This window comes from Bombus vancouverensis, chromosome 7 (assembly GCF_051014615.1).
Source record: "Bombus vancouverensis nearcticus chromosome 7, iyBomVanc1_principal, whole genome shotgun sequence".
Lineage (NCBI taxonomy): Eukaryota > Metazoa > Arthropoda > Insecta > Hymenoptera > Apidae > Bombus > Bombus vancouverensis.
In genome coordinates, this window is record NC_134917.1 from 4,651,871 (window position 1) to 4,675,492 (window position 23,622).

The 23,622-nt window shown below is 34.8% G+C and overlaps 5 protein-coding genes across 11 annotated transcripts; 3 read left to right on the plus strand and 2 right to left on the minus strand.

The window, feature by feature from the left end:
* The first annotated feature begins 1,526 nt into the window (after window positions 1-1,526).
* Window positions 1,527-8,044, plus strand: LOC117161663 (5'-3' exonuclease PLD3). Of its 5 annotated transcripts, none has more exons than XM_033343362.2 (12): window positions 1,527-3,007; window positions 3,499-3,628; window positions 3,926-4,168; window positions 4,262-4,461; window positions 4,560-4,908; window positions 4,964-5,098; window positions 5,181-5,372; window positions 5,460-5,588; window positions 5,729-5,868; window positions 6,017-6,182; window positions 6,277-6,418; window positions 6,503-8,044. In XM_033343362.2, the coding sequence occupies exons 2-12, from the start codon at window positions 3,512-3,514 to the stop codon at window positions 6,688-6,690; spliced, it is 2,001 nt and encodes a 666-aa protein (XP_033199253.2). In that variant the 5' UTR covers window positions 1,527-3,007; window positions 3,499-3,511; the 3' UTR covers window positions 6,691-8,044. The 5 variants fall into 5 exon arrangements, with proteins under 5 accessions (XP_033199253.2, XP_033199250.2, XP_033199252.2 ...); XM_033343359.2 differs by having other exon boundaries at window positions 1,529-3,007; window positions 6,497-8,044; XM_033343361.2 differs by having other exon boundaries at window positions 1,529-1,843; window positions 6,497-8,044.
* An 868-nt stretch (window positions 8,045-8,912) lies between these two features.
* Window positions 8,913-14,481, plus strand: LOC117161666 (fatty acyl-CoA reductase wat). The gene is made up of 9 exons (XM_033343368.2): window positions 8,913-9,061; window positions 10,903-11,276; window positions 11,667-11,915; window positions 12,107-12,252; window positions 12,375-12,484; window positions 12,814-13,009; window positions 13,186-13,443; window positions 13,604-13,861; window positions 13,957-14,481. Exons 2-9 carry the CDS (start codon window positions 10,956-10,958, stop codon window positions 14,066-14,068), a joined length of 1,650 nt encoding a protein of 549 aa, XP_033199259.1. The 5' UTR covers window positions 8,913-9,061; window positions 10,903-10,955; the 3' UTR covers window positions 14,069-14,481.
* A 2,581-nt stretch (window positions 14,482-17,062) lies between these two features.
* Window positions 17,063-19,194, minus strand: pasi2 (Protein). Its single transcript, XM_076620335.1, has 5 exons — window positions 18,753-19,194; window positions 18,353-18,637; window positions 18,148-18,277; window positions 17,696-18,027; window positions 17,063-17,547 (listed from the first exon to the last, which is right to left on the minus strand). The coding sequence occupies exons 2-5, from the start codon at window positions 18,548-18,550 to the stop codon at window positions 17,446-17,448; spliced, it is 762 nt and encodes a 253-aa protein (XP_076476450.1). The 5' UTR covers window positions 18,551-18,637; window positions 18,753-19,194; the 3' UTR covers window positions 17,063-17,445.
* A 153-nt stretch (window positions 19,195-19,347) lies between these two features.
* LOC117161667 (formylglycine-generating enzyme) lies at window positions 19,348-21,091 on the minus strand. 3 transcript variants are annotated; one of them, XM_076620333.1, is made up of 5 exons: window positions 20,935-21,091; window positions 20,163-20,614; window positions 19,917-20,088; window positions 19,664-19,850; window positions 19,348-19,565 (listed from the first exon to the last, which is right to left on the minus strand). In XM_076620333.1, the coding sequence occupies exons 1-5, from the start codon at window positions 20,949-20,951 to the stop codon at window positions 19,410-19,412; spliced, it is 984 nt and encodes a 327-aa protein (XP_076476448.1). In that variant the 5' UTR covers window positions 20,952-21,091; the 3' UTR covers window positions 19,348-19,409. The 3 variants fall into 3 exon arrangements, with proteins under 3 accessions (XP_076476448.1, XP_076476449.1, XP_033199264.1); XM_076620334.1 differs by having other exon boundaries at window positions 20,831-21,010; XM_033343373.2 differs by having other exon boundaries at window positions 20,163-21,010.
* Window positions 21,092-21,510: 419 nt separating this feature from the next.
* meigo (Solute carrier family 35 member B1 homolog meigo) lies at window positions 21,511-23,600 on the plus strand. Its single transcript, XM_033343375.2, has 2 exons — window positions 21,511-22,226; window positions 22,448-23,600. Exons 1-2 carry the CDS (start codon window positions 21,840-21,842, stop codon window positions 23,024-23,026), a joined length of 966 nt encoding a protein of 321 aa, XP_033199266.1. The 5' UTR covers window positions 21,511-21,839; the 3' UTR covers window positions 23,027-23,600.
* Window positions 23,601-23,622: the final 22 nt, after the last annotated feature.

Consider the following 23,622-nt stretch of genomic DNA (forward strand, 5'->3'; position numbering starts at 1 on the left):
CATAAAACTATGCTTTTCAATGCTAGATAGAAATCTAAAAATTTCTAACGCACATTTATGCTTATGATATGTATTAGATAGAGAATACGATCGTACTTGTATTACGATTATGTAAGCTGGCCGGAAACTCGCTAGGGAAAATCAATCATCTTTTGAGCAAAAAAAAGATCAAGATGGAGAGTAAGAAAAGGATCCGTCCTACGTTCTTCGTCATCCGTGTCATATTTTGATATTTTTCTCCATTAATCTCCATTTTGATATTTTCCGACTCAAAATAAGCGCTTCTCTCTCTCTCTCTCTCTCTTTCTATCTATCTATCTATCTATCTATCTCCCATCGGTGTGTTGTGATGATTATTGAATAGTTCCACTGACCGACGCTACAGTTTAGAGACATCGTTGTCAGTTTGGTAGAAAGGCATATCTGTGGTTACTGAAAAAAAGACTAGCGTAAGAAATGCAAGTCTGATTGATTATTTCATATAGACACAATACAGTCATAAAGATAAGCATGCATGTTGGTCGAGAGTATCACATATTAAACAAAACAATATAGCAACGTGTGACGATGAACGATATCAAGCAGTATTTCCCTTGCTCCTTTGCTGTTTCGCTAGTTTTCTTTCCAGCAACGTACCATATTTATGCGCGCGTTAATGAGATTGTAGTAATATAGATTTAGTGGTAGTATTATTAGCAAAATTTAGAATAACAATCTACCGGCTGCCAGAGAACTACCAGGAAATAATCACAAATCACCCGAGGAGCGTCCGAAAATCTTTATATTATTGTACATTGTGGTTTTGCCAATACTTTTGATACAGGACACATATATAAGTTATATAAACAAGTTTGGACACGTTTACACTAAAAGCATAAAAAAGAAAGGTATTCAAAAATTGAACCATAAAGAAACAACATGAGAATACAAGAACGGCCTGGGTCTGTGCACGTGCGACACACATATACATATCCATACAATGAATGTCTCAAACAGAACCTTTTCTTGTTCTGTTTATATGTATGATTATGGTTTGTACATGGACAGTCGTCTGTGGGTTTGTCAAGTCGTATCACAGTTTAGTAACCTAGGGACTTTTGTGGAGGCACCTGTATCGACCTAAAATAAGAACAGGTCTTGGCATTCGCTAGGGAAAGCCGTCCGAAAATTGAATCAACCCCAATCTAGTCGTGAAAAATCAACATGACAGATCAACAAAGCCACGTTTTGCGCATGCGCAACGCATACATCTACATTGTCTTGTAGTATATGAGTGTCAAGACTTGTTTATACGATTGCGGACGAAACAATTAACTTCTATCGGTTCTACAAGTTCTATATGGAATTATAGGGAAAACAATTATTTGGTGTATAACAAATAAGCGAAACAAATCGTAGTGACAATATTGTCACTAGTAGGCAGCCAATAACTGCAGCCAATAGTTGCAGCCAATAGTTGCAGCCAATAGTTGCAGCCAATAGTTTGCAGCCAATAGTTGCAGTCACAGCAATCACGTTTTGTTTATGCTACTGCATCGTAGATGGCAAACTATAGTCGATATAGTCTATTCCGTTTAACATTGGTCATATGTGCTCGATAAATAAGTCTGTCATAAGTGATGAAAAACATTCGGTTAATTTGAGTCACAAAAATCTTGTGTAAATAACAATCGTTCCAACGAATTTCAGAGGGAAACGGAGTTTGTGACTATGTAGTATTTTTATGAAAAGTAAAATAGTACGTTTGTTATTCAGCTTTTTTCTCTGATGTTTAATATCGTAGTCCGATATCTCATTAAGAAAATTGTTTCGGAAATTGAAGTGAACGAAAAAGGAACAACAGGTGTGAGTGATATGTCGATACCCACACAAGCGTAACTTATATGCATACATATTATTTCCAATTCCAAAAATTGGTGAGGTTTACGATGAGCCCTAGAGTGCGTGAAAATCTAATCGCTTATACTATTATATTAATTACATATTTACATATACATACATATGTACATACTTGTATATTTTCAATTTCAACCCTAGAATGATAACGCTATAGCATTTTTTGATTGTTTCTAATAAAATAATTTTTTCAACATTTCCAAGAGATGTGTGTCTGCTCTTTCTTAAACATCTTAATAAAAGATAAGAAGTTTATGGCTTTAAAGAAAGAAAAGGAATTAAAATTTACATTTCGTCATTTAGAAATGTACACTAAAACGGTCTTTGTTCGATATATTCCACTTACAATGGTTTTGTGAATACTTTAATCGTTATACATATATTGTTTTTGATGAACAGAAAATATAATTTATATCTTATGTAACTTCAAGGAAATCTTTTGTAATTAATAATAATTCCGAAAACAAATTAAAATTTAGAATTTCCCACAAAACGTACAAACGATATTAAATGCATTTTCAAATATACTTGACATTAACAGATGCATTAATTAATTGGTCTCGACCTGAACTCAAAAGACGCTCGAAAGGATTAAGTAATTAAGAGTCATATTGATACATCTACAGTACGTTCTACGAAATGAATTTCTTCTTAAACAATGATATTTTGTATGATACCATGCATTCATAAAATGCATCAAGGATAGTCGATACATATGCATGCGCATTTTTGTTTTCTTTTATCTATAGCATTTCTGAACCTCCCTTGATACCGATATTGTTCTATATCCGCCTATAAAGACACAACATACATACATGTACACACGCATACATATGTATGTGCGATTTATCGGTCGTCCAAATCAGACTGTAACGAATTTAACGGAGATAAAGAAATAATCACAAATAATATGGAAAAGTACCGTTTTGAAAGTTTTGAAGACGAAATATGTAGGTCACAGAAAGCTCTTGAGCGCAAGTCCGTCGCGAAGCGAACGCAACTTTTCGATCGACATTGTTCGTTTCGTAAAATACGTCGGTGGTAGGTCGACGGACGCAACGTTTAGAACGGCGCACGTGTGTAAATGTTACCGAAGATTTCTTTCGTCAGGGTATGTTTTTATCCAACTTGAATTTGATACATTTCCATTCAATTGTTTTTACGTATATACACGTAGATGCACACGCACGTTCGCCAATTTTTCCTCAATCCCGAACCTCCCACTTACTCCCTATATTTTATTCTCCGCATCCTTTTTTATTTCTTTGTTCATTTTGATCCAGAAGAAAATATGTAGCGGTTCAGCGCTTTTAACAAAGAAAGTTACGAAATAGTGCATAGATCTTTGGCTACGCTACGACCAGTCACGTTTTGATCGCTTGGAGAATAATAATTTTGAAAAGGAATTGTTCAAATTGCAACAAAATATATTATTGTCATAATTAAAGTTATGCTGAAAAGGATTTCGTTATTAAACTACTCGTATTATTGTGTTTTTTTTTCATTTACATTCCGCGAAGGGTTTTAATTATATTTCACGTGCATGGTGTTCCATAGTTTCCTAAGTGTTCCTCTTACAAAAATACCCTGTTTAAATTATAGTAAATGCATCAGGATGTCCTTTTTCGCTTGGAAAGGGAGCAATCGTTCTGAAAATACCGAACATGGTGGACGCAATTTACAAGATGGTCTTTTTCAAATTGCATCTCAAGCTTGTCACATATTAGTACAAGTAAGTTTACTAGAATTAAGTCACTTTCACGAGTTTCGCACACTCGAATAAATGCGGTTTATTTACTTCTACTTTTATTTCTGTCTTATATCCATTTAAATTGTACGCATTTCTCTTTCTCCGCTTCTTTTAAATTTTTAATTTCTTTAGCAATCAGTCTTTAAGTTGAAATCAATATGAAAGAACGGGAAAGAGGTGAAAAGATTTCCATGATTTTACATTTTTACTTTTACATATACGAGTTGCGATACGAGTGCGCGAGTAATTTTACTGATCGTATGAAATTCGATCCGAAAGGTGAACAACACGCACAACGTTTCGTACGGTGGAAACAATAATGTAAGGAATATCGCATATTCGAAATGTTCCGGCAATGACGAAGATTCGATACGTCATACAGCTTCTTCCACGAGTAAAGCCACTACTTCCACGGTTAAGTCTTATACGAAGTACATGAAAGAACAAGGCAAGGATCAGGATGTAGTCGTTTTATTGCCACATCGTAAGAGCAGAACGCCTCTTGTTAAGCACAAATTATCCGTATGTACAATTACGTAAGGATTCCTTCTTTTTATCCCATTTCGAATGCCTTTGTCCTATCCATCAAACAAAAATTTACCTTACTTGTCACAGACAGTTTCTGAGAATGCCAGATTGGAATTGAACCCATCAAAGTATGTCGGCAGTGGTGGTAGAAATAGTGGTTCTGGCGGTGGATCTGGTACCAGTGCAGCTAACGGTAATACCACCGCTCCTGACGATGATTTCGAATTGTGGGATTATTCCAGTTTTATGTTGAGAAATGATACTGACGATCCAATTACGAATGGGAAGTTAGTGTTTCTTTTGGCCAGAAAAACGAAATACGATCGACTATCCTTCAAAAATAAGATAATTAATCAGTCGTGTTAATATTATGTTACCGAAACAGATGGGGAGGTACACAAGGATGGTGCAGACCAAGCTGCATTCCAATTACAGTCATATTAATTTTGATAGTGCTGGTTGTTTTATTGCCGTTATTAGATCATGCAGCGGATAAATACGCGTCGAATGGCACGAATTTCGATTTCGATACGAGTTGCATGAATGGCTGTAATTTATCTTTCGTGGAAACTCTGCCAATCGGCATGAATTACACGAATAACACCGTTTTTCTTGACAACACTTACGACTCTTGGATAAAATTGATTTCATTGGCGCGGGAAAAGATAGAAATAGCATCGTTTTATTGGACTATGAGGAGGGAAGATGTTTATCCAGACGATAGTGCTAAACAGGTATGTAAGTAACTGAATTCATGTGTTCCAGGAAAGTTCGAAACGATTGTTTCAGGGTGAAGAAGTTTTCCATTTGCTTCTCCAAGCGGGCAGAGATCGGAATATTTTACTGAAGATAGCGCAAAATATACCGTCGCAAATAAGACCGAACATCGATACGGAGGTGTTGACGAAAAAGGCAAACGCTAAGGTAATTTAATGCTGTTTTAAAGTAATTCAATAATTTGAACGATTCCGCAGGGAAGAACGTGTGTCATATTTACTGTGAGTAGGTCAAAAGTTTAAATTTTGCTGGATTGCTCGGAGGAGGAGTACTTCATTCGAAATTATGGCTCGTTGACAGAACGCATTTATATATTGGTTCTGCGAATATGGATTGGCGGTCGCTCTCGCAGGTGAAGGAACTTGGTTTAATGGCTTTAAATTGCAGTTGTTTGGCAAACGATTTTGCCAAGATATTCGACGTAAGTCGATTGTTTCTGGTAATCCATATACGGACACTACGTAATAGCTAACTAAAAGCTAAAGCTATTTTTCGATATATTTGGTAGGTTTATTGGACAATAGGCAACGATGGTAAAATACCTTCTGTTTGGCCGGAGTATCTTAACACGAGAATTAATTTAAAGAATCCGATGAACTTTACATTTATGAACAATAAGTATAAAACATTTGTTGCGGTAAGTGTGATATTTTTTTGAGGACATCATTCCAGCGTATACAAATTTAATATGAAACAGGTTTTGTGCGAATCTAAAATATCAAGTCCAGCTGAGAGGAAGAAATAGCAGAATTTGTATTATAATATCGTATATTTCAGAGTTCACCTCCGCCATTTTCGCCAAAGGGTAGGACGAATGACGTGGATGCTATTCTTTATTGTATCGAAAAAGCTGAGAAATTTATTTATATCTCAGTGATGGATTATTTTCCACTGACTATATATACAGCTAAAATCAAGTACGTATCGATTAATCTACTTAGGTGTTCTTAATACGTTCATTAATCTATCTATATTCACACGCATGCGTATATTTACTACGTGTTTCTATAGTCCCGTTCGGATTGCTCATTCTACATTTAACTTTGTATAATTCGTATGATTTAGATATTGGCCGATAATAGACGATGCACTGAGAACGGCAGCTATCGAACGTAAAGTACACATACGACTATTGATATCGTCGTGGAAGCATATGAAGAAATCAGAGGTTTTCTTTTTGAAATCGCTCATGGAACTAACAGATAGTTATGCGGGTGTGAAAATTGAAGTGGTCAGTAAAGACTTAAAGAAGCATGCTTGCGTCCTGTATAGTTCCATTATATTTTCATACATGACATCGCATTTACGCTAACATGTTTTTCTAGAGAAAATTTATAGTTCCTACGAATCCTGATTTCGACAGAATACCGTTTTCAAGGGTAAATCACAATAAATATATGGTGACCGATGTAACAGCGTATATAGGAACAAGCAACTGGTCTGGCGATTATTTTATAAATACAGCAGGCAATTGTTTCTCTTACTTTTCCTCCTTACTTTTTTTCTTTCTTTTTATACATTTGTGATTAACGATTGGTTTGTTAGGTATAGGTACGGTATTCGAGACTATCGGCGATCAGACTTCGGAAAATCTTAGGCAGCAATTGGAAAATATTTTTCATCGTGATTGGTATTCTGAATATTCTTATGCTTTAAACGAAAGTATACCATTTGTGAAACGATCGACAAATACCATCGAAGACTACTACCTACGATCATCACGTTACATATTAGCGTGACAATATCAACGATTTGATCAACGTTTCCAACGAAGACAATGAAAATCATTTCTTGCTGCTTAATACGAAGTCTTGGAGACGAATTTCTTAAATGTTTTGTCCCTTGTCATTGACAAAATTAAACTCATTCTTTTTTCCTTATCTTTTTTTTCTTTTTTTTTTTTACGAAGCACATTCTTACGATTATCCGTACTCAGCAAATATCGACTTCGAGCTGACGTTTTGTTTGTTCCGTGTACATTACATACACAAACACATTCCTCTTTCATTCTCTTTTATGTTGTTCCATCTCTGCTGTTATTTTTTTAAAGACATACACGAGCGTACATTTACACCCACGCGTACCATCTTCTTCGGATTCCATCTCTCTCACTCGCTCGCTTACTTACTCATACTTCTTTCTCTCCATCCGATGTGCGCATTCACGCACATACACACTCATTAGCCACAAAGTAAGTACCTACGTATCTGAAATTTTAAACCTATAGGAATAATCTTACATAATGGACGTTTGTGTGCCTTGCTTTAAGTGACCTTGCGAATGTCTTCTATGAAAAATCATTTTAATATTAAAACCCAAGCAATATTCCGTCCATATAATAATATAATTCTGAAAAAGATTATATACATTTTAGTAATTAATATTTAAAATACTCCGTTATTATATGTGATTGATATAAACGTTGCTATAAGAAAAGGAGAGAAGAAAAAGGTGCTGCACGAACTCATGACATTTATTAGAATTCAATATAAATACAACATGCATTGGTAACGTTACATGATCTGCAACTTTTTATCGATACAAATCCTAGAATTAATAATAAATGTGCTAATCACTGACGTATCTAGCTGCAAACAAGTTACTTCTGATGTTCATGTGACGTTTAAACTATATGCATTATACATACATCCTTGCGTGGAAAGATACGCGATTTTAGTAAATCAATCTCATAAGTGTTAGAAAAAGTGGCGCTTTTTCATAAGTATATTCGAATTAGCATGATAAATTATATACTTGAAAAAATGTTTACATCATTGTTAATTTGTTTATTTATTGAGAAACAAAGTTCGTTTAAAACTTACAGTAACGCAAAGATTCGTGCTTCTACTACAATTCGCCGCAAGCAACAACGAATTTTATCTTTCCGCGGTTCGTTATAAGCAAATCGTTTTTATATAACTCACGTCTTTTCTATACTTATATGTATACATTTTAATTGTACTTCCGTTCTTATATATTTTTGTACAGAAATAGAAATAGATTATAAATATGCATACGTATATATGCAGATAAAGGTTGTATAATCATAAATTATTAATTATTAACTATTAGCATTAAAAACAGTACTTCTAATAGGAGGTTATTAATTTTTCCCAGAAACGTACATATAAATCCGGTTGCCATAGCATACGTCGTATGTGAGAAAACATGCTGACAATTACAATAAATCAATAAGCGTAAAGAAATTGTGACGTGTTTGCTTTTCGCCATCTATTTCACGTGAAATAGTCATATACATAAATAGAGAATGATACGTTTAAAAATATGCCAATGGTATACGAATATATTCAAAAGCAGATTCATGACCTTATAACGGTAGCATACGTTTAAACGGGATATTATTTGTTCAAGCACAGAATTCGAACAGACGAATTTTGCCATACTTGCAAAGATTGTTTGCTGACGAATGTGTTGTAATCGAAACGTCTAGTTTTGCGAACGTCCGTTCGATTATCGGCCAAATTATTTTAAAACAAGTCAAGATACGCGATTCCAATACTTCTTCAGATGCTTTAAATACTTGAAACGACCGAAATTCTCTTCTTCTATCTATCTATCTTCTTGCTTTCTCGCCTTTCTCTTTTCCTACCGTCGATTTTTTAACAAGAAACATAGGTTGCTCGCATCGCTTGAAGTTCTCGTTCTATCCAATTTCGATTTTAGCTATTTAGAATAACCGACAAATTACTTACCTCCGATTTCATAAATAGAATTTTATTAAACTCGTTAAATTATAGAGCACATATGACGAGAGTATAGGACAACCAATCAGAAAATCACAGATCGAAGAAATAACTTAATAGGAGAAAAGAACCAAAGGAAAACTAAGAAAAATGAGGGACGAAATAATGTGATAGAAATGAGGTGGTTGATGGGGGGTCGAGTATGATTGAGCGATCAAGGAAGGGGAAAGAGAGCCAAAGGGTAAAGAGGAGGGGCACTGAACGAAGCAGAGTAGAAGGAGAAGAAAGGAAAAGTAAGACTGACGACGGCACAAGTGACAATTCTGAGGTGTATCGCTTGCAAAAGGCTTGAGGTGGCATAAGAGGAGAAGGATCGGTAGATTCGGACTAGGAGAAAGTTTCCAAGGTATATCTAGTGTTTGTTTGTTCTTCCGCTCGTTCGTACATTCGTTCGTACTTTTCTTCGCTTGTGGCTATTCCTTGCTCGATTAACGATATTCGTTTGATGGCTAATGATTTCTTTCATACCTTAAAAGTGTTGCGTGGACGTTACTCTCTCACGGAACATCAGATAAGGTCAGTGAAATTGTGCAAAAGTTATCTGAATAATCCGATATGATGTAGACTACAAATATAGAATTAATTTACATTATTCAGATCGTTGATTCATTGAAAAATGTTTCGTATTGTTTGATTTGTATCGTTGACGGAATTTTCGAACGAGATTCGTCGAATTCATCATTACATTCCATTCAGATAGGCGGTAGCGATAAACGCGTGTGTCGAGTAGAAATTGCAATCGGCTTTTCCTTTCTTTTTAATGATTCTTCATTAGTGTATATGCATATAATTAATGTAATTTTTATTTTACACGGTCGTTGAACAAACTTTCATATATTTCTAATGTAAATTTCCATTCGAATATTAAAAAAGAGAGACAGAAGTTAAGGTAGAGGTGAATCGCGAATAGGGTACAGCGAAAGGGTGAAACTCGCGTGTGCACGATATGTGTAAGATGTGTACGATGTATTAATATGGCAAATAATTTTCTTGAATTAATGAATCGGCTTCGATCTATGTCAGTCCACAACTTTCTTCGTCAGACATTCACCGTGAGTTCGTCACCAGTTAAAATTCGTGTCGAGCATAGCACTCGTGTCTGTTCGTTCGTTCAAATGTATATATCGCATAAAAAATTATACAAGTAGCATAGTTGTTGTGACAGTCCGACGTAACGATTAATCATATGAAAATATCGTATAAGAATTCGGTGAATCCATAATAACGCAGACTAGTTCGCCTTTTTACAGCGACGAAGAATCGTGGTTTTTTGAATTCTTCGTATCGAACAGTGTATTTAACGGAAGATTCTGCTGTTTTATAAAGGTTACTCTCGCAGCATCCGTGCCGCTAGTACTTACGTAATACATTGGACACAACGTACGAATAATGTTGACAATTTGCAAAACATCGGGTGTAGCACTTTTTGTATTAGAACGGGAGAAATTTGTGAAATTTGAAGATCGCCGCGATCTTTGCAAACACAAAATTTTGGTAGTTCGCGAAAAGACGACTTCCACCGTTCAACCTGTAAGATGGAGTTGGCCGGCTGAAGATAAGCTAGGAGTGGGGTTAGGTTAGACGTAAAATGTAGAAATGGTGGGAGGGGGGGTTGTGTGTCTGAGATTCGAAGTACAAGGAAAAGGACTTTGCCGCCGTTATGCAAATATCGAATCTATGTAGTCGCGTTCTTCCGTACTATTATGCTTTCTGCGTGGTAATTTGCTAACATATTAACATATTGACAATTTCATAAGTTTTATCACCATTTCGGCTCTTTTGGAATCCATCCTGGAAGCCAACTCGTTAGCGATTCGAAAAATCGAGTGAAAAAGCAAACAAAATAAATGTCGTTGTAACGAAATTTTTCGCTATTCCTCCCTGACATGTAGAACAGCAGGGTAAATATAATATATAGCAAAGCATCTTTCATAGTCGAACAACGAGCACAGACTGTCGATAGTAGCCTTTCGATTTGAATTTGGAACATAGTAAAAGACGCCGCGACCAAGTTCACGATCAACTTTCACTCTATGACGCGGTGATGTACGCAGTTTCTCTCTGACTAACTATCGCAAAAGTACGAACAGTTGTGTGAAAGAGGAACGGTATTCATTTCAGATTGGCATGTAGTTGATGCGGTATACCGTACTTTATTTGCTCCTTTGTTTGCTTCGTTTTCTTCAGTTGTTGCTGTACTATTAACTTGGAAACGTCACGCAGCGAACACGAACAACGCGATGGTGGAAGTTCTGGTGGAACCATGTGGCCAAGAAGCGAGAGTATTGGATAATGGTTGCAAATTGAACGACAATCCGACGGAACATTTGGTTCAAAGTGATCGTTGCGATTTGATTTTGGAACAGTCGAATCTCAGCCCGATTCAACAGTTCTACAATGGGCAAAGCATCTTCATCACTGGCGGTACTGGATTCGTCGGCAAACTTTTAATAGAGAAGCTTCTCCGAGAATGTCCTGGGATCTCGTTCATCTATTTGTTGGTACGTCCGAAGAAAGGGAAAGATATGCATCAACGTATCGAGGAAATCTTTGACGATCCGGTAAGAATTCTTATTTTTTCTCCAGCTTTTTTTCAATCTTTTCCGAGTTCTGTCGAAGTTCTTCTTTCTTTCTCTTTTCTTTTCGAGCAAACAAATTCCGATCCTACGATTTTCTCTAGCTCTACTTTTGCTTCCGGCACTACGGATCGATCATAACACGAACTCGCTTTCCCTCGACATGCCGCTCTCGAGTCACTCGGTCGACCACCGATATCTCGCAACTCTCTTCTTTTTTTTCTTGCTGCCTTACCCTACTTACTCCATCTCCTCTACCATATTATCCTCTCGCTACCGAAGCGAACCTCTACAAATCAACCGCTAAATGAATCTCTACGTTAAAACTAGTATGACAATTGATCACATCCGATTACTAATTTACTTTTTCTTTAGCTCTTTGGCAAAGTAAAAGAGAGGCGACCAAAATTTCGGCATCAAATCGTTGCTATAGCCGGAGATTGCGGTCAGCCAGGTCTTGGGATATCTCCCGCGGACAGGCAAACGATTACGAGAGAAGTCTCAATTGTCTTTCATGTTGCGGCAACGGTCAGATTTGACGAGAAGATGAAACTTGCCGTACCCATTAATGTTCGTAGTCCAAAAGATGTAATGGATCTTTGTAGGGAAATTTCATATTTAAAGGTACATGCACATGTATACTTTTACGTATATTGTACGAATTTAAGTAATTATAATTACAATTATAATTGCTTAAATGCATCTTATAATTATAATTATAATTGCTTAAATGCATCTTATAATTCTAATTATAGTTATAATTGCTTAAATTCGCTAATAGTAAGCTATTCCGTAATAATAAACGGAACTTTCAGGCGTTCATCCACGTATCGACAGCATATGCCAATTGTACGCGAACTCATATCGAAGAAAAGGTGTATGAAGCACCGATTGACGGAGACAAGTTGGCAACTATCGTTGAATATATGGATGAGAAATTGATCGAGGAAATAACTCCACGGTAAGCAATTTTTTTCCAGCAAAATTAATTCGAATTTAAGTCAATCAAAATTACATTCCGTCTAATTATTTCTATTCTGCTTACTCTTGTCCCAATAACTCGACTATATTATGTTGCTGCAGATTATTAGGTGCATGGCCGAACACGTACACATACACAAAAGCAGTAGCAGAAGGTATCATTGTGAAACAGGCCGGTGATTTGCCTGTTGGAATATTTCGTCCCGGTATTGGTTAGTAGAAGTCTTAGGAATCTCTATAGCTTTACCTAATTTTATCTCTATAGCTTATCTATTCTAACGATATCAAACATTTTCTCGTTGACTCTTTCAACTTATTTCCCGTTTCATGAGATTAACCGGACAGGAGAAAAAATTTGATTTGAGAACGGCAACAAAGCAAAAACAACAACGTACTATATAAAAACAGATTGGAAAATGATAAATAAAAGAGAAAGCGAGAAAGTGTGAGAGCAAAAAAGGAAAGAGGGTTGGGGCAGGGGTATATGTCGGTCAAATGTACATAAAAATTAATTTGATTGGACATTTGATGGAATTTTCAGTGATATCAACATACCAAGAACCGGTGCGAGGATGGATCGACAACTTGTACGGACCAACAGGTGTTGCAGCTGGGGCTGGTACCGGGGTCTTACGATCGATTCATTGCGATGGATCCATAGAAGCCAACGTTGTTCCTGGAGATTTAACAGTAAATGCCTTAATAGCTTGCGCGTGGGATGTCGCGAATCGTCGAAAGTAAGATTCACCGGTCAAAACTTGCATCTTTCTCCACTCTTTCAACACTTTTTGATCTTTACTCTTAACTTTTATCTTTTCCTGTTTCTTTTCTCTCTTATTTCTATTTCTTTTCACGCATGCTTTACCTTTGCCTTATTTTTATTTTATTTTTCACGCACATTTTTTATGCACAGATCTGCAACTACCAAAGAAAGGGAAAATGACATACCCGTTTACAATTATGTTTCAAAAGATAATCCTATAACATACGATCAATTGAAACTTTTATCCGAAAAATACGGGCTTGAGTTTCCCACTAGCAGAGCCATATGGTACTATAGTTTTCGAAATAACAAACATAGGATAATTCATCTTATGTATGTTTACTTGTTACACTTATTACCGGCACTCTTGATCGACACCGTCACGCTCTGTTTGGGAAAACAACCGAGGTAATTTCTCTCTCTTTCTCCTCCCTCTCTTTCTTTCTATACTTTTTTTTCATATGATTTTTTATTCTCTTCTGTTTCAATTCTATGACTCTAATTCATCCTCTTCTTCTTTCTATTATGAACTTAATATTTATATATATCTTGAAATATTTTCTCAAAGGATGTTAAAAATCTACAAAAAGATACACAAATTTATGGATGTACTTAACTACTTTTCTATCCACGAATGGAAGTTTTCGAATGATAATATTAAGGAGTTACTAAATAAGATGACAGAGGAAGACCGTGAAAATTTTGCATGCGATATCACCGATATTGACTGGGACCAATATTTTCGGACATATATACGTGGAATTCGTATGTATCTGATAAAAGATCCGCTAGACACTCTTCCAAAAGCACGTATCAAGTGGCAAAGGTGAGCCAAATGTATCAGTCCCGTTCCTTTTTTTTTTTCCTGCTGAATCCTAATGATGATGTATATTATATCATTGTTGAATGTTTGCTTTACAGATTATACTGGACTCATCAAGTGGTAAAACTAATCCTCGGTTATGCTCTATTGCGAATATGTTGGTTAACTTTATCTCTTCTTTTTCGAAATTGTATACCTCAATTTGCGTAACAAATATGCTTTACGTGTGTGATGAGAGGAAATAAACGCGCGGTAATGCACGCGGTAATGCGCGTCAGATACACATAAATATGACTTCGTTCGAAGTTCGAAGTTGGTTCAGAATTAAGTGTCGTTCTTGAATCAAGTTCATTGAGATGATCTTGGTCTCGTGTTTGTGATCGAAAGTGAGGTTACCTTGCTGATTTTCTGAACAGCTCGGAAGAATAGAGAAGGAAGCAGAGAAGAAGGAAGAACACAGTGGAAAACTGACCAAAGTACTATATAGTTCTATCGCCGCGTATTCGCGTTTATTCGATTCGAGATGATCATAAAACCACCACTTAGTAACTCCAACTTAATATGTATGAACCGCGTTCGAGAAGTTTGTAAGGAAATGATGAAATACAATATAATTCCTTCCATTTCTCAATCTTTTTCCCTCCTTTTCTTTTTCTTTTTCCTTTTTCCACGAATGTTCTTATAGGATATATTTTTTGTTGGGGCAAACACCGTCCTATTTCAAACGTGTTTTATACATATATAAAACATATTGCTATACTTTAAACTTCCAATTGTAATAAAAACAACAATTTTCTCTCCATCAAAAATCATAATTGACTCGATTTACTTATTCTCTTGCCTCTTGCGACGACTAGTCAATCGTAATCGGTTTGAAACGCATCGCGTTTTACGTTACTCGATAAATATGCAATTCGCGCATAGGATTCTCCAGCTCGTACTTCACACTTATTCTTCCTTTATTTCCAAACACCATTGCGCTTCAGTTCTACCGCAGACACACGCCCCTCCCCTCACACACACAAATGTATATCCAACCTTTAACCATACATAAGTACATACACATATCCGAACTTAAATGGAACTTTTGTTTTTTTCACTTTAAATCACTCAACTGGTTCCTGCTTACCATTATTTCCACCATTTACTTCTGAAATGTTTTCTTCCTAAATCACCTGTTTTATCCACTTTCTTTCTCTTGCATCATTAACTCCTCTTCAGTTACCTATCTCTCCTGAGTCGTCGCTCCGAATGTCATGCCGAAAAATTCTAGACCATTCTTGTTAATATTACGTATTTCACGTCCATCCAACAGTCTGTATTCTACTATAAGTATGTATGTCTCGCTATTTGACACAATTTAATATCTACCTTTAATACTATGTAAGAAAAAAGCCAAACGAAGATAGACGGTTTGACAGTGAAATATCTATGCATAATAAAACACGCATCATTTTTACAAACGAGTTATACCGAATCAATCATGCATATGAGCATACAATCATATTTCTTACTTCTCCCCCACTTACTTATCTTTTTTCTCTCCCGCTTCCCCTTTCTCTTTTCTCTGTCTCATCACTTCCTATCCCCGATAAAAAATTGGGAAAATCAGTATTAACATGATATATTTATAGAAAATACAGGATTCCTGGAAAAACTAATCGAAAGATACATCAGAATGATATACAAATATTAACTACGACAATAATATTAACAAATATGTTTACACTATGTTGACGCATCAAGACACAGGTGGGTACATATATCAACAGTAGCTTAAATAAATATTTTAAATATCAATATTTACTAAAAATCAGAATCGAGAACAAACCGATTGACATGTATCAACTACAGTATTTTGACATTGTGTTACCATCTTTACCATCAGGTGCTTTACCATCTCGAAAGGAAGATTCAAGTTTCGCTAGGAAAATATCGATGTAAAATATGAAGTACATGAAGATCAAGACATGCACACGTCGACATATTTGAATTCATACTTACTTGTATAATTATAATTTCGTATAACGGTTATGTTTTAGATCTTCGCAAATCATCATTTAAGTTCATTTTTGTTCTATTATAAATGAACTGGTAACGCAAGTTTCATGAAACATTGTTATCAAATAACAAATTTCCTTCCACCTACATAAATAAGTATACACATATGTATGTATATATTACACGTATTAGCAGAGAAATTTTCTCTTTGGTATTAGTATGAAACATTTTCTTTTTACCCAATTATATTGCTGTATCAAAATTATTAAACGCAAATGACGACTACATTCTTTACATTGAATCTGGGTAACTGACATTATATTTTAGCACTATACATAATGTCAATAATCTTCAGTGCACATAGCACGTAACAGGCTAAAGTACACGCCAATTTAAACAACATGCGCGTGCATGTTCGCGTGCACACACAGTCTAAAATAAAATAAATTTTATGTTGATAAGAAACATACTAAATATGATACACCTGATAATTTGTACAGGAAATGTATATATATATTACTATGTTAACAATTGATTATCGAAATCTCGTTTTTAATTATATTCGATACATATTGGTTTTCCCGTTTTTCCTTTATTCTTTAGAAACACATATAACATGAATGTGTATATATATATATATATACACACACATACACACACATATATGTGTAGTAGTAATTAATGGCTTTTATAAAAAATGTGCCTTGCAATTGCCATGTATATATTGACGGCTACATTTGGGGTACTTCTGAAGCTAATCACAGCAATCGGTATATTTCTCTTAAACCTTCTTGGAAGAACTATTTACTTTGCATATTCACTTTTTCATACGTTGTTACGTATGTATACTGAAACTGAATTGGCTCGATCATCCGCTGACAATTAATTACAATGGAATCACGATTGCACTTTTAATGAAGGACGATCAAAATTCGGGAAAAATTTTTCGTTTCTTTGTGTAACTACGTATTTTAGTTCATTTTACTCTATTTGTTAACGTAATATAATAAAAATAATATAATTAACACATGAAACTGTTGCAACTGTGATATGATACACATATAAAATCGATTAAAAACTAGTTTATCCTTTAAGTGAAGCTCAAATAACGATTTATGTAAGGATAATAAATTATTGACAATATAAATGGATAATAATAAATAATTGAACATATACTAACGACAGATTAATAATGAATTTGGGTTTAAAAGTTTATCCAAATTTTATTAGCAAAAAAGTGTTAATTATAACAAAAATTAAATATGGTTACAAATAGTTACTAAGTTAATATTTATACAAGCGTGCGAGTTTCTACTCTTAAGAACTCGTGCTTTATTATAGTTTTGGACGGAATCCCAATGTTATCGGACGAATTAATGTATATATATACGCTTATATATATATATATATTACGCTTTGCGCTAAACAAGTATCTTAACACCATATATGTACGTGTACATATATCCAACTTCCTCGTCTCGTATCCTTTCCATTTTCATGTAAGGTGTTTATTCATATTGATGAAACGAAAATAATGACACTGTCACAACTTGATGGAATGTAGAGATCATTCAAATTTTCCTGCCTTAATTCACAGGCAGTGCTGATACCGCGCTATGTGGTGTTGTTGGACGAGAACCAGCGATGGACTGCGTAGTTGATGCATTCAATGATTGCATGGTCCCGATCTAAAATAAAATAAAAATTGTCAATCGGCGATATCATACGGAAAAAAAACAAATAATTTAGATAAATGACAATAAGATAACAAATCAACAGTAACAGGAAAGAGAAATTAAAAAGGTCTTTCTCAGATGTTTAAATAAAGAAACTTACTCTTAAGTGAGCTAAATCTTCTAGTCTTGTAAGATCGCATAATTCCACATATAAAGAATATACTATTAACCATCCGTAAATGGAAAAACAAATGAATGTCATCCACAAAATACACATTGTAATATTATAAGCAAATATCATGTCATTTACTATACTGAAGAAGATAAAAGCAAGAAATCTGAAAACAGTGAAAGCTGCAAAACTGTAGAGCCATGGTACCATCTTCTTTTCATATTCTTTTCTTAAAGCAGTTATCAACATCACAGATGTTGCAAACACTACTACTCCACCAAGCATAGAGAACAAAGCAAAAACAACAAGAGCGTTACGTACTGAAATGAAATATCAAGGTAAAATTTAAAAAAGCTGTAATGATATATATAAATAAATATTTTTCCTTTCTATCGAACTTATATATACAATCAAATTTCAATGTCCTATATCTTACTAACCATGCCGATTGCCCACATAAACAAATTCATAGGATATTACATAGTAGCCATAATGGGTTGAACCTGGCGCAGCTTCGTAAAGACAATAAAGATCAAATATAGACGTACAAATGGTAAAAATGGCTAAACACTAAAAAAGAAAAACACCATTTACATGAATGATAGAATATAAATTTTAAACATTATCAATGAATTACATACCTACCAATGCAAATATAGCTGTAAACACGGCGCCTCTTTGAATATTAAGTAAATGCGAATGCGTTAAAATTGGTTTTTGATACCAACGTGTTTTAACACTACGCATTGATCGTGAAGATTTTAAATTTGCACTGCTACGTGTAGTAACGTGCGAGTATACCGATGGTGTACCCATGCTAGGAGATTTTTTTCCGTAATTCATTTTACAGTGAATACGATAGTTTCTTTTCCTTACAATTTCTAATAAATGCTTAAAACGATGTTTTGAAATTACACCCCGTGTTTTACACTGTAACAGGGAAGGTTAGTTTATAAATATTTGTTTCACTGTTTTCCATGATATCATCAATTTCTCGTTGCAATATTATTTTGATACATATGAATTTCTTCCGATGATAACTTACTATTATAATTGTTAAAAGTTTCAATCGATTCAGTTATAAAAGTGAACACAAGGCAACACAGTTTTAATAATCGTCGTCCATCACAAGCCGACGCCCGAAATTTTAAATGAACTTAACCGAAACAAACCGATGAATGCCGATGATAGTCGAAACGATCCGGAGTAAATAGAGTTATGTTATAACGTTGTGGAAAGAACTGAAAAACAGGAAGAGTGAGCAATTATTTTAACTTTTACTAGTTAGAAACTTTCATGTTTCTCTATAGAAAAGGAAGCAAATCATGGATATACGAATAAACAAATTGACTGACTTTTGCTATAACCAGAGAGGAAATTCTTCTCTGACATAATATATAACAAAGAAATTGCAAATATTTACAATCTCTATACACGTATGATACTTTTAACGACCGTACGCAAATCGCAATAACGAAAACGGCTGGGAACATCTTCCTTCTCAAACTGTCTTCTAATGATTTTATCTGTACACGCATTGGAAATATAGTACGTGTATTATAATTTCTTGCCATTTTTACAAAAGCTACCTTCTGTTTTTAAACGACATTTTATTAAGTTAAAAAAGAAAAAACATGATATAATATGAGATGATTAAATAACATTTATTAAAAAAACCGATTAATTCTTTTTTCGATTAAAATTAAGCTGATAATGCACATCTAAAACCAAGATTTCCAGCTGTTGTATCTGGAGTATTTTGGCTCCGAGCAGCGCATCTATATCGAAAACAATAGCTCTTGTGACAGAGATAAGAACCGCCTTTTTTCACTTTGTCCGTGCCACGAGATGGGCCACTCTGGAAATATGTTTCACGTTATAAAAATAATTGCCGGTTATACTTAAAAATAAAGAAAAAACAAATAAAAAAGATAGGCGTAAGTAATTCATATATACAGGATTATTAGGCCCGCCTCGTGTTCTGGTTTCGGTCGTCCACCAATCAAATGTCCATTCCCAAACATTTCCTATCATATTACGTAATCCATACTTATTTGGCGGGAATTCTGTAACAGGTGATGTGCTTTCGTATTTATCTTCTTTAGTATTATTACTTGGAAAATCACCTTGCCACGTATTTGCTCTGCAGATTATTTTAATTTGATGGATTATTTTAATTTTAAATAATTCTTTATACCACTTTATTCACCTGTATCGACCATTTGGAATCAAGTTATTACCCCATGGGTACAGCTTATCTGACAGTCCGCCCCGACAAGCAACTTCCCATTCGGCTTCGGTCGGCAATCTTTTTCCTAACCATTCGCAATAGGCAATAGCGTCGTTCCATGATACATGAACAACGGGATGATCCATTCTATCTGGATTATTTAATTTTATTTCTTTTTACCTCCAACTTATAATTTCGAGCAATCGAAAAAACAGATAAACGTACTCTTAATATCAGAGGTTGGACCCTCTGGCTGTTGCCAATTTGCATCTTTTACTTGTAACCACCAAGGAGCTCGAGCAACAACGAGCGTTACGTTTGCTCGAACTTTTTCATCTAACAGACCTTCAAATACGAACGAATCTCCAAATTTTTCAGCTTCTGTCCGATAATTGGTTACGCTGACAAATTTTGCAAAATCACGATTACTCACTTCCATCTTGTCTATATAAAAACTATGTAGATATATTTGTTGTTTCGGACCTTCGCCATCTGCGACAAACACAGGTTCGTTTGTACCAATCGTGAAGGTGCCCGCCTCTATCTTAGCCATGTTTTTTAAACGATCTATACGATTGACAGTAGTTTTTTCATAAATATGAAGATCATTGGTTGCTGGACAGTAATCTTCTGTTTCTTTCTTATATTGTGTTTTTATGATGGTTTGTCTGCTAAAGCTACAACCACCACATTGAAGAGATTCTTTATTTGAATTATCTGTTTGGAAGCATGCCGCTATAGAACATAATGTAATAATTATGCTTGCGAAAACAAACAACACCGTTGACTTTTGCCAAGTTGTCCTTGTCGAACTTCTCATTTTATAACTTTAGGGTATTGATGCATGCAAAATCGATAAATTGGTTAATTGTGATTGTAAAAAACACAAATACCTATAAATTCGAGATTCGACAAATATTGCGACCAAAAGTCATCATCTTTCACGAAATATTTCCACTATAATAAACGTAAAGAAATAAACATAAAAGATATATACTGTGTGTATAAGTCCATGATAGGATGTGGCAATCGTAGTTTCTGTCGTCGTGAAATAGGTACACTGCAATAAGCAGCAGAAAATCCCTAGCTGGCCTGGGTCAGTTTTTGTTTAACTTTAATAGTTTAGTACACGATCTTATGTATAAATAGATGTCTCTATATACCGAAGCCTGGAGAAAACCGTCTGAAGATTGAGTCGTGATTAGTTGTAAAAAATTAACGTGGAAGACAAAAAAGTTACGTTCCGCGCATGCGAGAAATTCTTTAAATCTCTCAGACAATGACAGATTACTTTACTCATCTCCGTTTGTCTTGAAAGATCGTGGTCTTTGTTAAATTTCCATGTTGATTTTTCACAATTAGGCACGATTCAATTTTCGGTTTTCCCTAGTGAGTGTCAAGACTTGTTTATATGATCGTGGCTTAGTATACAGAAATGGATTTAGAATGTTGTTCATAGATGAATTGATATCGATACGTCGATATTGACGTGCGAATGCGTAGATAGGCACATATTTATTTATATTTTTTTTGGTATGCACACATTATAGTTAACCTAGCTTATTAGGTTTATAGCCCATTCTAAAAGATGGTGCTTTGAGAAGAGGATTCCCTATCTTTGTCTAACGAACGCCCGATTTCTATGTTGCTGCTCGCAGTTCTCATGTACGCACTCATCTCTCTCATACTTTTATAGCCATTCCCCTTCTGCTTACATATGTGTAATTTACGTGGAACATAACCTATCGTTAAATGCCACGTATTATTTATCTGTCATTTATGTATGTATAGAATGTCTCGAAGATTTTTCTGTTCATCGTGACATCGGCTAATGACCGAAAGAGTAACAGTATAGCAAAATTAGTTATTCCAATATATCGACGCTATACTAATATAGCTATAATGGCTTCTTCAAAACGTTTCAAACTCTTGTTTTGCGCTATCGGTATTTTTGTATGTTATTTTCATTTTGGCATGTTGCAAGAGAAGATCACACGAGGACAATATGGAGATGAAAAAAACAGTGAAAAATTTACGTATATGTTTACTTTAGTTTTCTTCCAGTGTCTAATTAATTATTTATTTGCTAAGACTAGTTTATTAACGATCATGAAACAGGGCGAGGACACTACTCCGAAAACTTATTACGCAGTCTCTGCCCTCACTTATTTGCTTGCTATGGTATGCAGTAATATGGCATTACAATTTGTTAGTTATCCAACACAAGTGATTGGAAAAGCTGGTAAACCAATTCCGGTAATGATACTCGGTGTACTGCTGGGGAACAAGGTATTTTGTTTCTTTTTTTTATTGATGTATCGTTTATAGATATATAATCGTCTACCTTGTATTATTATTTCAGGAAAAGATTTGTGGAACTTGTATTATTGTATATATATGTATGATTTTTTGTTTGTCGTTTTTTGTGATACTTTGTTTTTCACAATTAACAATCATATATTTACATATCTTATACATGATTTCTAACAATCAAATACATTATCTTGCAGGTATATCCAGTTAGAAAGTACTTGTTTGTGTTCTTAGTAGTCATTGGTGTAGCTTTGTTTATGTACAAGGATGTCAATCCATTGAAAAAGCATTCCGAGGGACAAACTGCATTTGGAGAATTACTGTTATTACTTTCATTAACGATGGATGGTCTAACTAGCGCTGTGCAGGAAAGAATGAGAGCTGAACACAATTCCAAGTCTGGTCATATGATGTTGAATATGAATGGCTGGTCTGCGATCTTTAGCGGCATTGTCATCATAGCCTCTGGAGAACTTGTCGAATTTATTCAGTTTCTCCATAGATACCCTTTTATTATATGGCATATTGCTACCTTTTCTGTAGCAGGAGCATTTGGACAATACTTTATATTTCTTACCGTTGCGGAATTTGGTCCATTGCCATGCTCCATTATAACTACAACTAGAAAATTCTTTACAGTCTTAGGTTCAATACTTATCTTTGGTAATAGTTTGATCTTTAGGCAATGGTTGGGCACGTTTATAGTATTTGCGGGATTGTTTCTAGATGCTATGTATGGTAAAGACAAGTCTACTAGAAAAGATGTAACAAAGTAGCAAACGAACGCGAGCACGTTATCTGAGAGATCCTGACTCTTTGAATAGAAAATGATTTCGAATTCTGAGACTTATATATTCGTCATGTTATGATGAAATACGAGTTTAGGAACATTACACCGTAGACAAATATGTGTGTATCATGGCTTCCTGATTTCGCTCATTGTACGGTTTTGTACTTATGAATGAAATATTTCAAACGAACGTTCGATAGATTTTGATATACTATACCTTTACGAATATGTACACATATATTCGTTTCTATGGACATGTATATTATACATGTATGTTTGATGCGCGCAGTATGTTTAGGGTTCGTATGTATATATGCGTTATGTCGATCGAAATAGCATGCATTTGCACGCATAGCGTTTCACGTATGTATTTCTTTCGTTTTATCTCCTTACATCAATCTCATTCGATTACTTGTAATTTTTACAAATTCTTTTTACTAATCATATCATTCGTAAACGTCATTTACGGGGAAAAATACGATCAGTATCGTGATTATTAGTGTACGTGATAAAAAAGAAATCGATTATGAAATAAAGGACAAATACAATCATTTGGTATACGATTTAGCATATTTATTCTTC

Coding starts and splice junctions, on each gene's coding strand:
- meigo (XM_033343375.2), top strand. CDS start 21,840: ATGGCTTCTTCAAAACGTTTCAAACTCTTGTTTTGCGCTATCGGTATT. Junction 22,227..22,447: donor GTGTACTGCTGGGGAACAAG/GTATTTTGTTTC, acceptor ATTATCTTGCAG/GTATATCCAGTTAGAAAGTA.
- LOC117161666 (XM_033343368.2), top strand. CDS start 10,956: ATGGTGGAAGTTCTGGTGGAACCATGTGGCCAAGAAGCGAGAGTATTG. Junction 12,485..12,813: donor AATATTTCGTCCCGGTATTG/GTTAGTAGAAGT, acceptor TGGAATTTTCAG/TGATATCAACATACCAAGAA. Junction 13,862..13,956: donor GCACGTATCAAGTGGCAAAG/GTGAGCCAAATG, acceptor TTTGCTTTACAG/ATTATACTGGACTCATCAAG.
- LOC117161667 (XM_033343373.2), bottom strand. CDS start 20,757: ATGAGAAGTTCGACAAGGACAACTTGGCAAAAGTCAACGGTGTTGTTT. Junction 19,851..19,916: donor ATTCCAAATGGTCGATACAG/GTGAATAAAGTG, acceptor AATAATCTGCAG/AGCAAATACGTGGCAAGGTG. Junction 19,566..19,663: donor GAGGCGGGCCTAATAATCCT/GTATATATGAAT, acceptor ACATATTTCCAG/AGTGGCCCATCTCGTGGCAC.
- LOC117161663 (XM_033343359.2), top strand. CDS start 3,512: ATGTCCTTTTTCGCTTGGAAAGGGAGCAATCGTTCTGAAAATACCGAA. Junction 3,629..3,925: donor CTTGTCACATATTAGTACAA/GTAAGTTTACTA, acceptor TCGATCCGAAAG/GTGAACAACACGCACAACGT. Junction 4,169..4,261: donor TTGTTAAGCACAAATTATCC/GTATGTACAATT, acceptor TACTTGTCACAG/ACAGTTTCTGAGAATGCCAG.
- pasi2 (XM_076620335.1), bottom strand. CDS start 18,550: ATGAATTACGGAAAAAAATCTCCTAGCATGGGTACACCATCGGTATAC. Junction 18,028..18,147: donor TTATGTGGGCAATCGGCATG/GTTAGTAAGATA, acceptor ATTTCATTTCAG/TACGTAACGCTCTTGTTGTT. Junction 17,548..17,695: donor AAGATTTAGCTCACTTAAGA/GTAAGTTTCTTT, acceptor ATTTTATTTTAG/ATCGGGACCATGCAATCATT.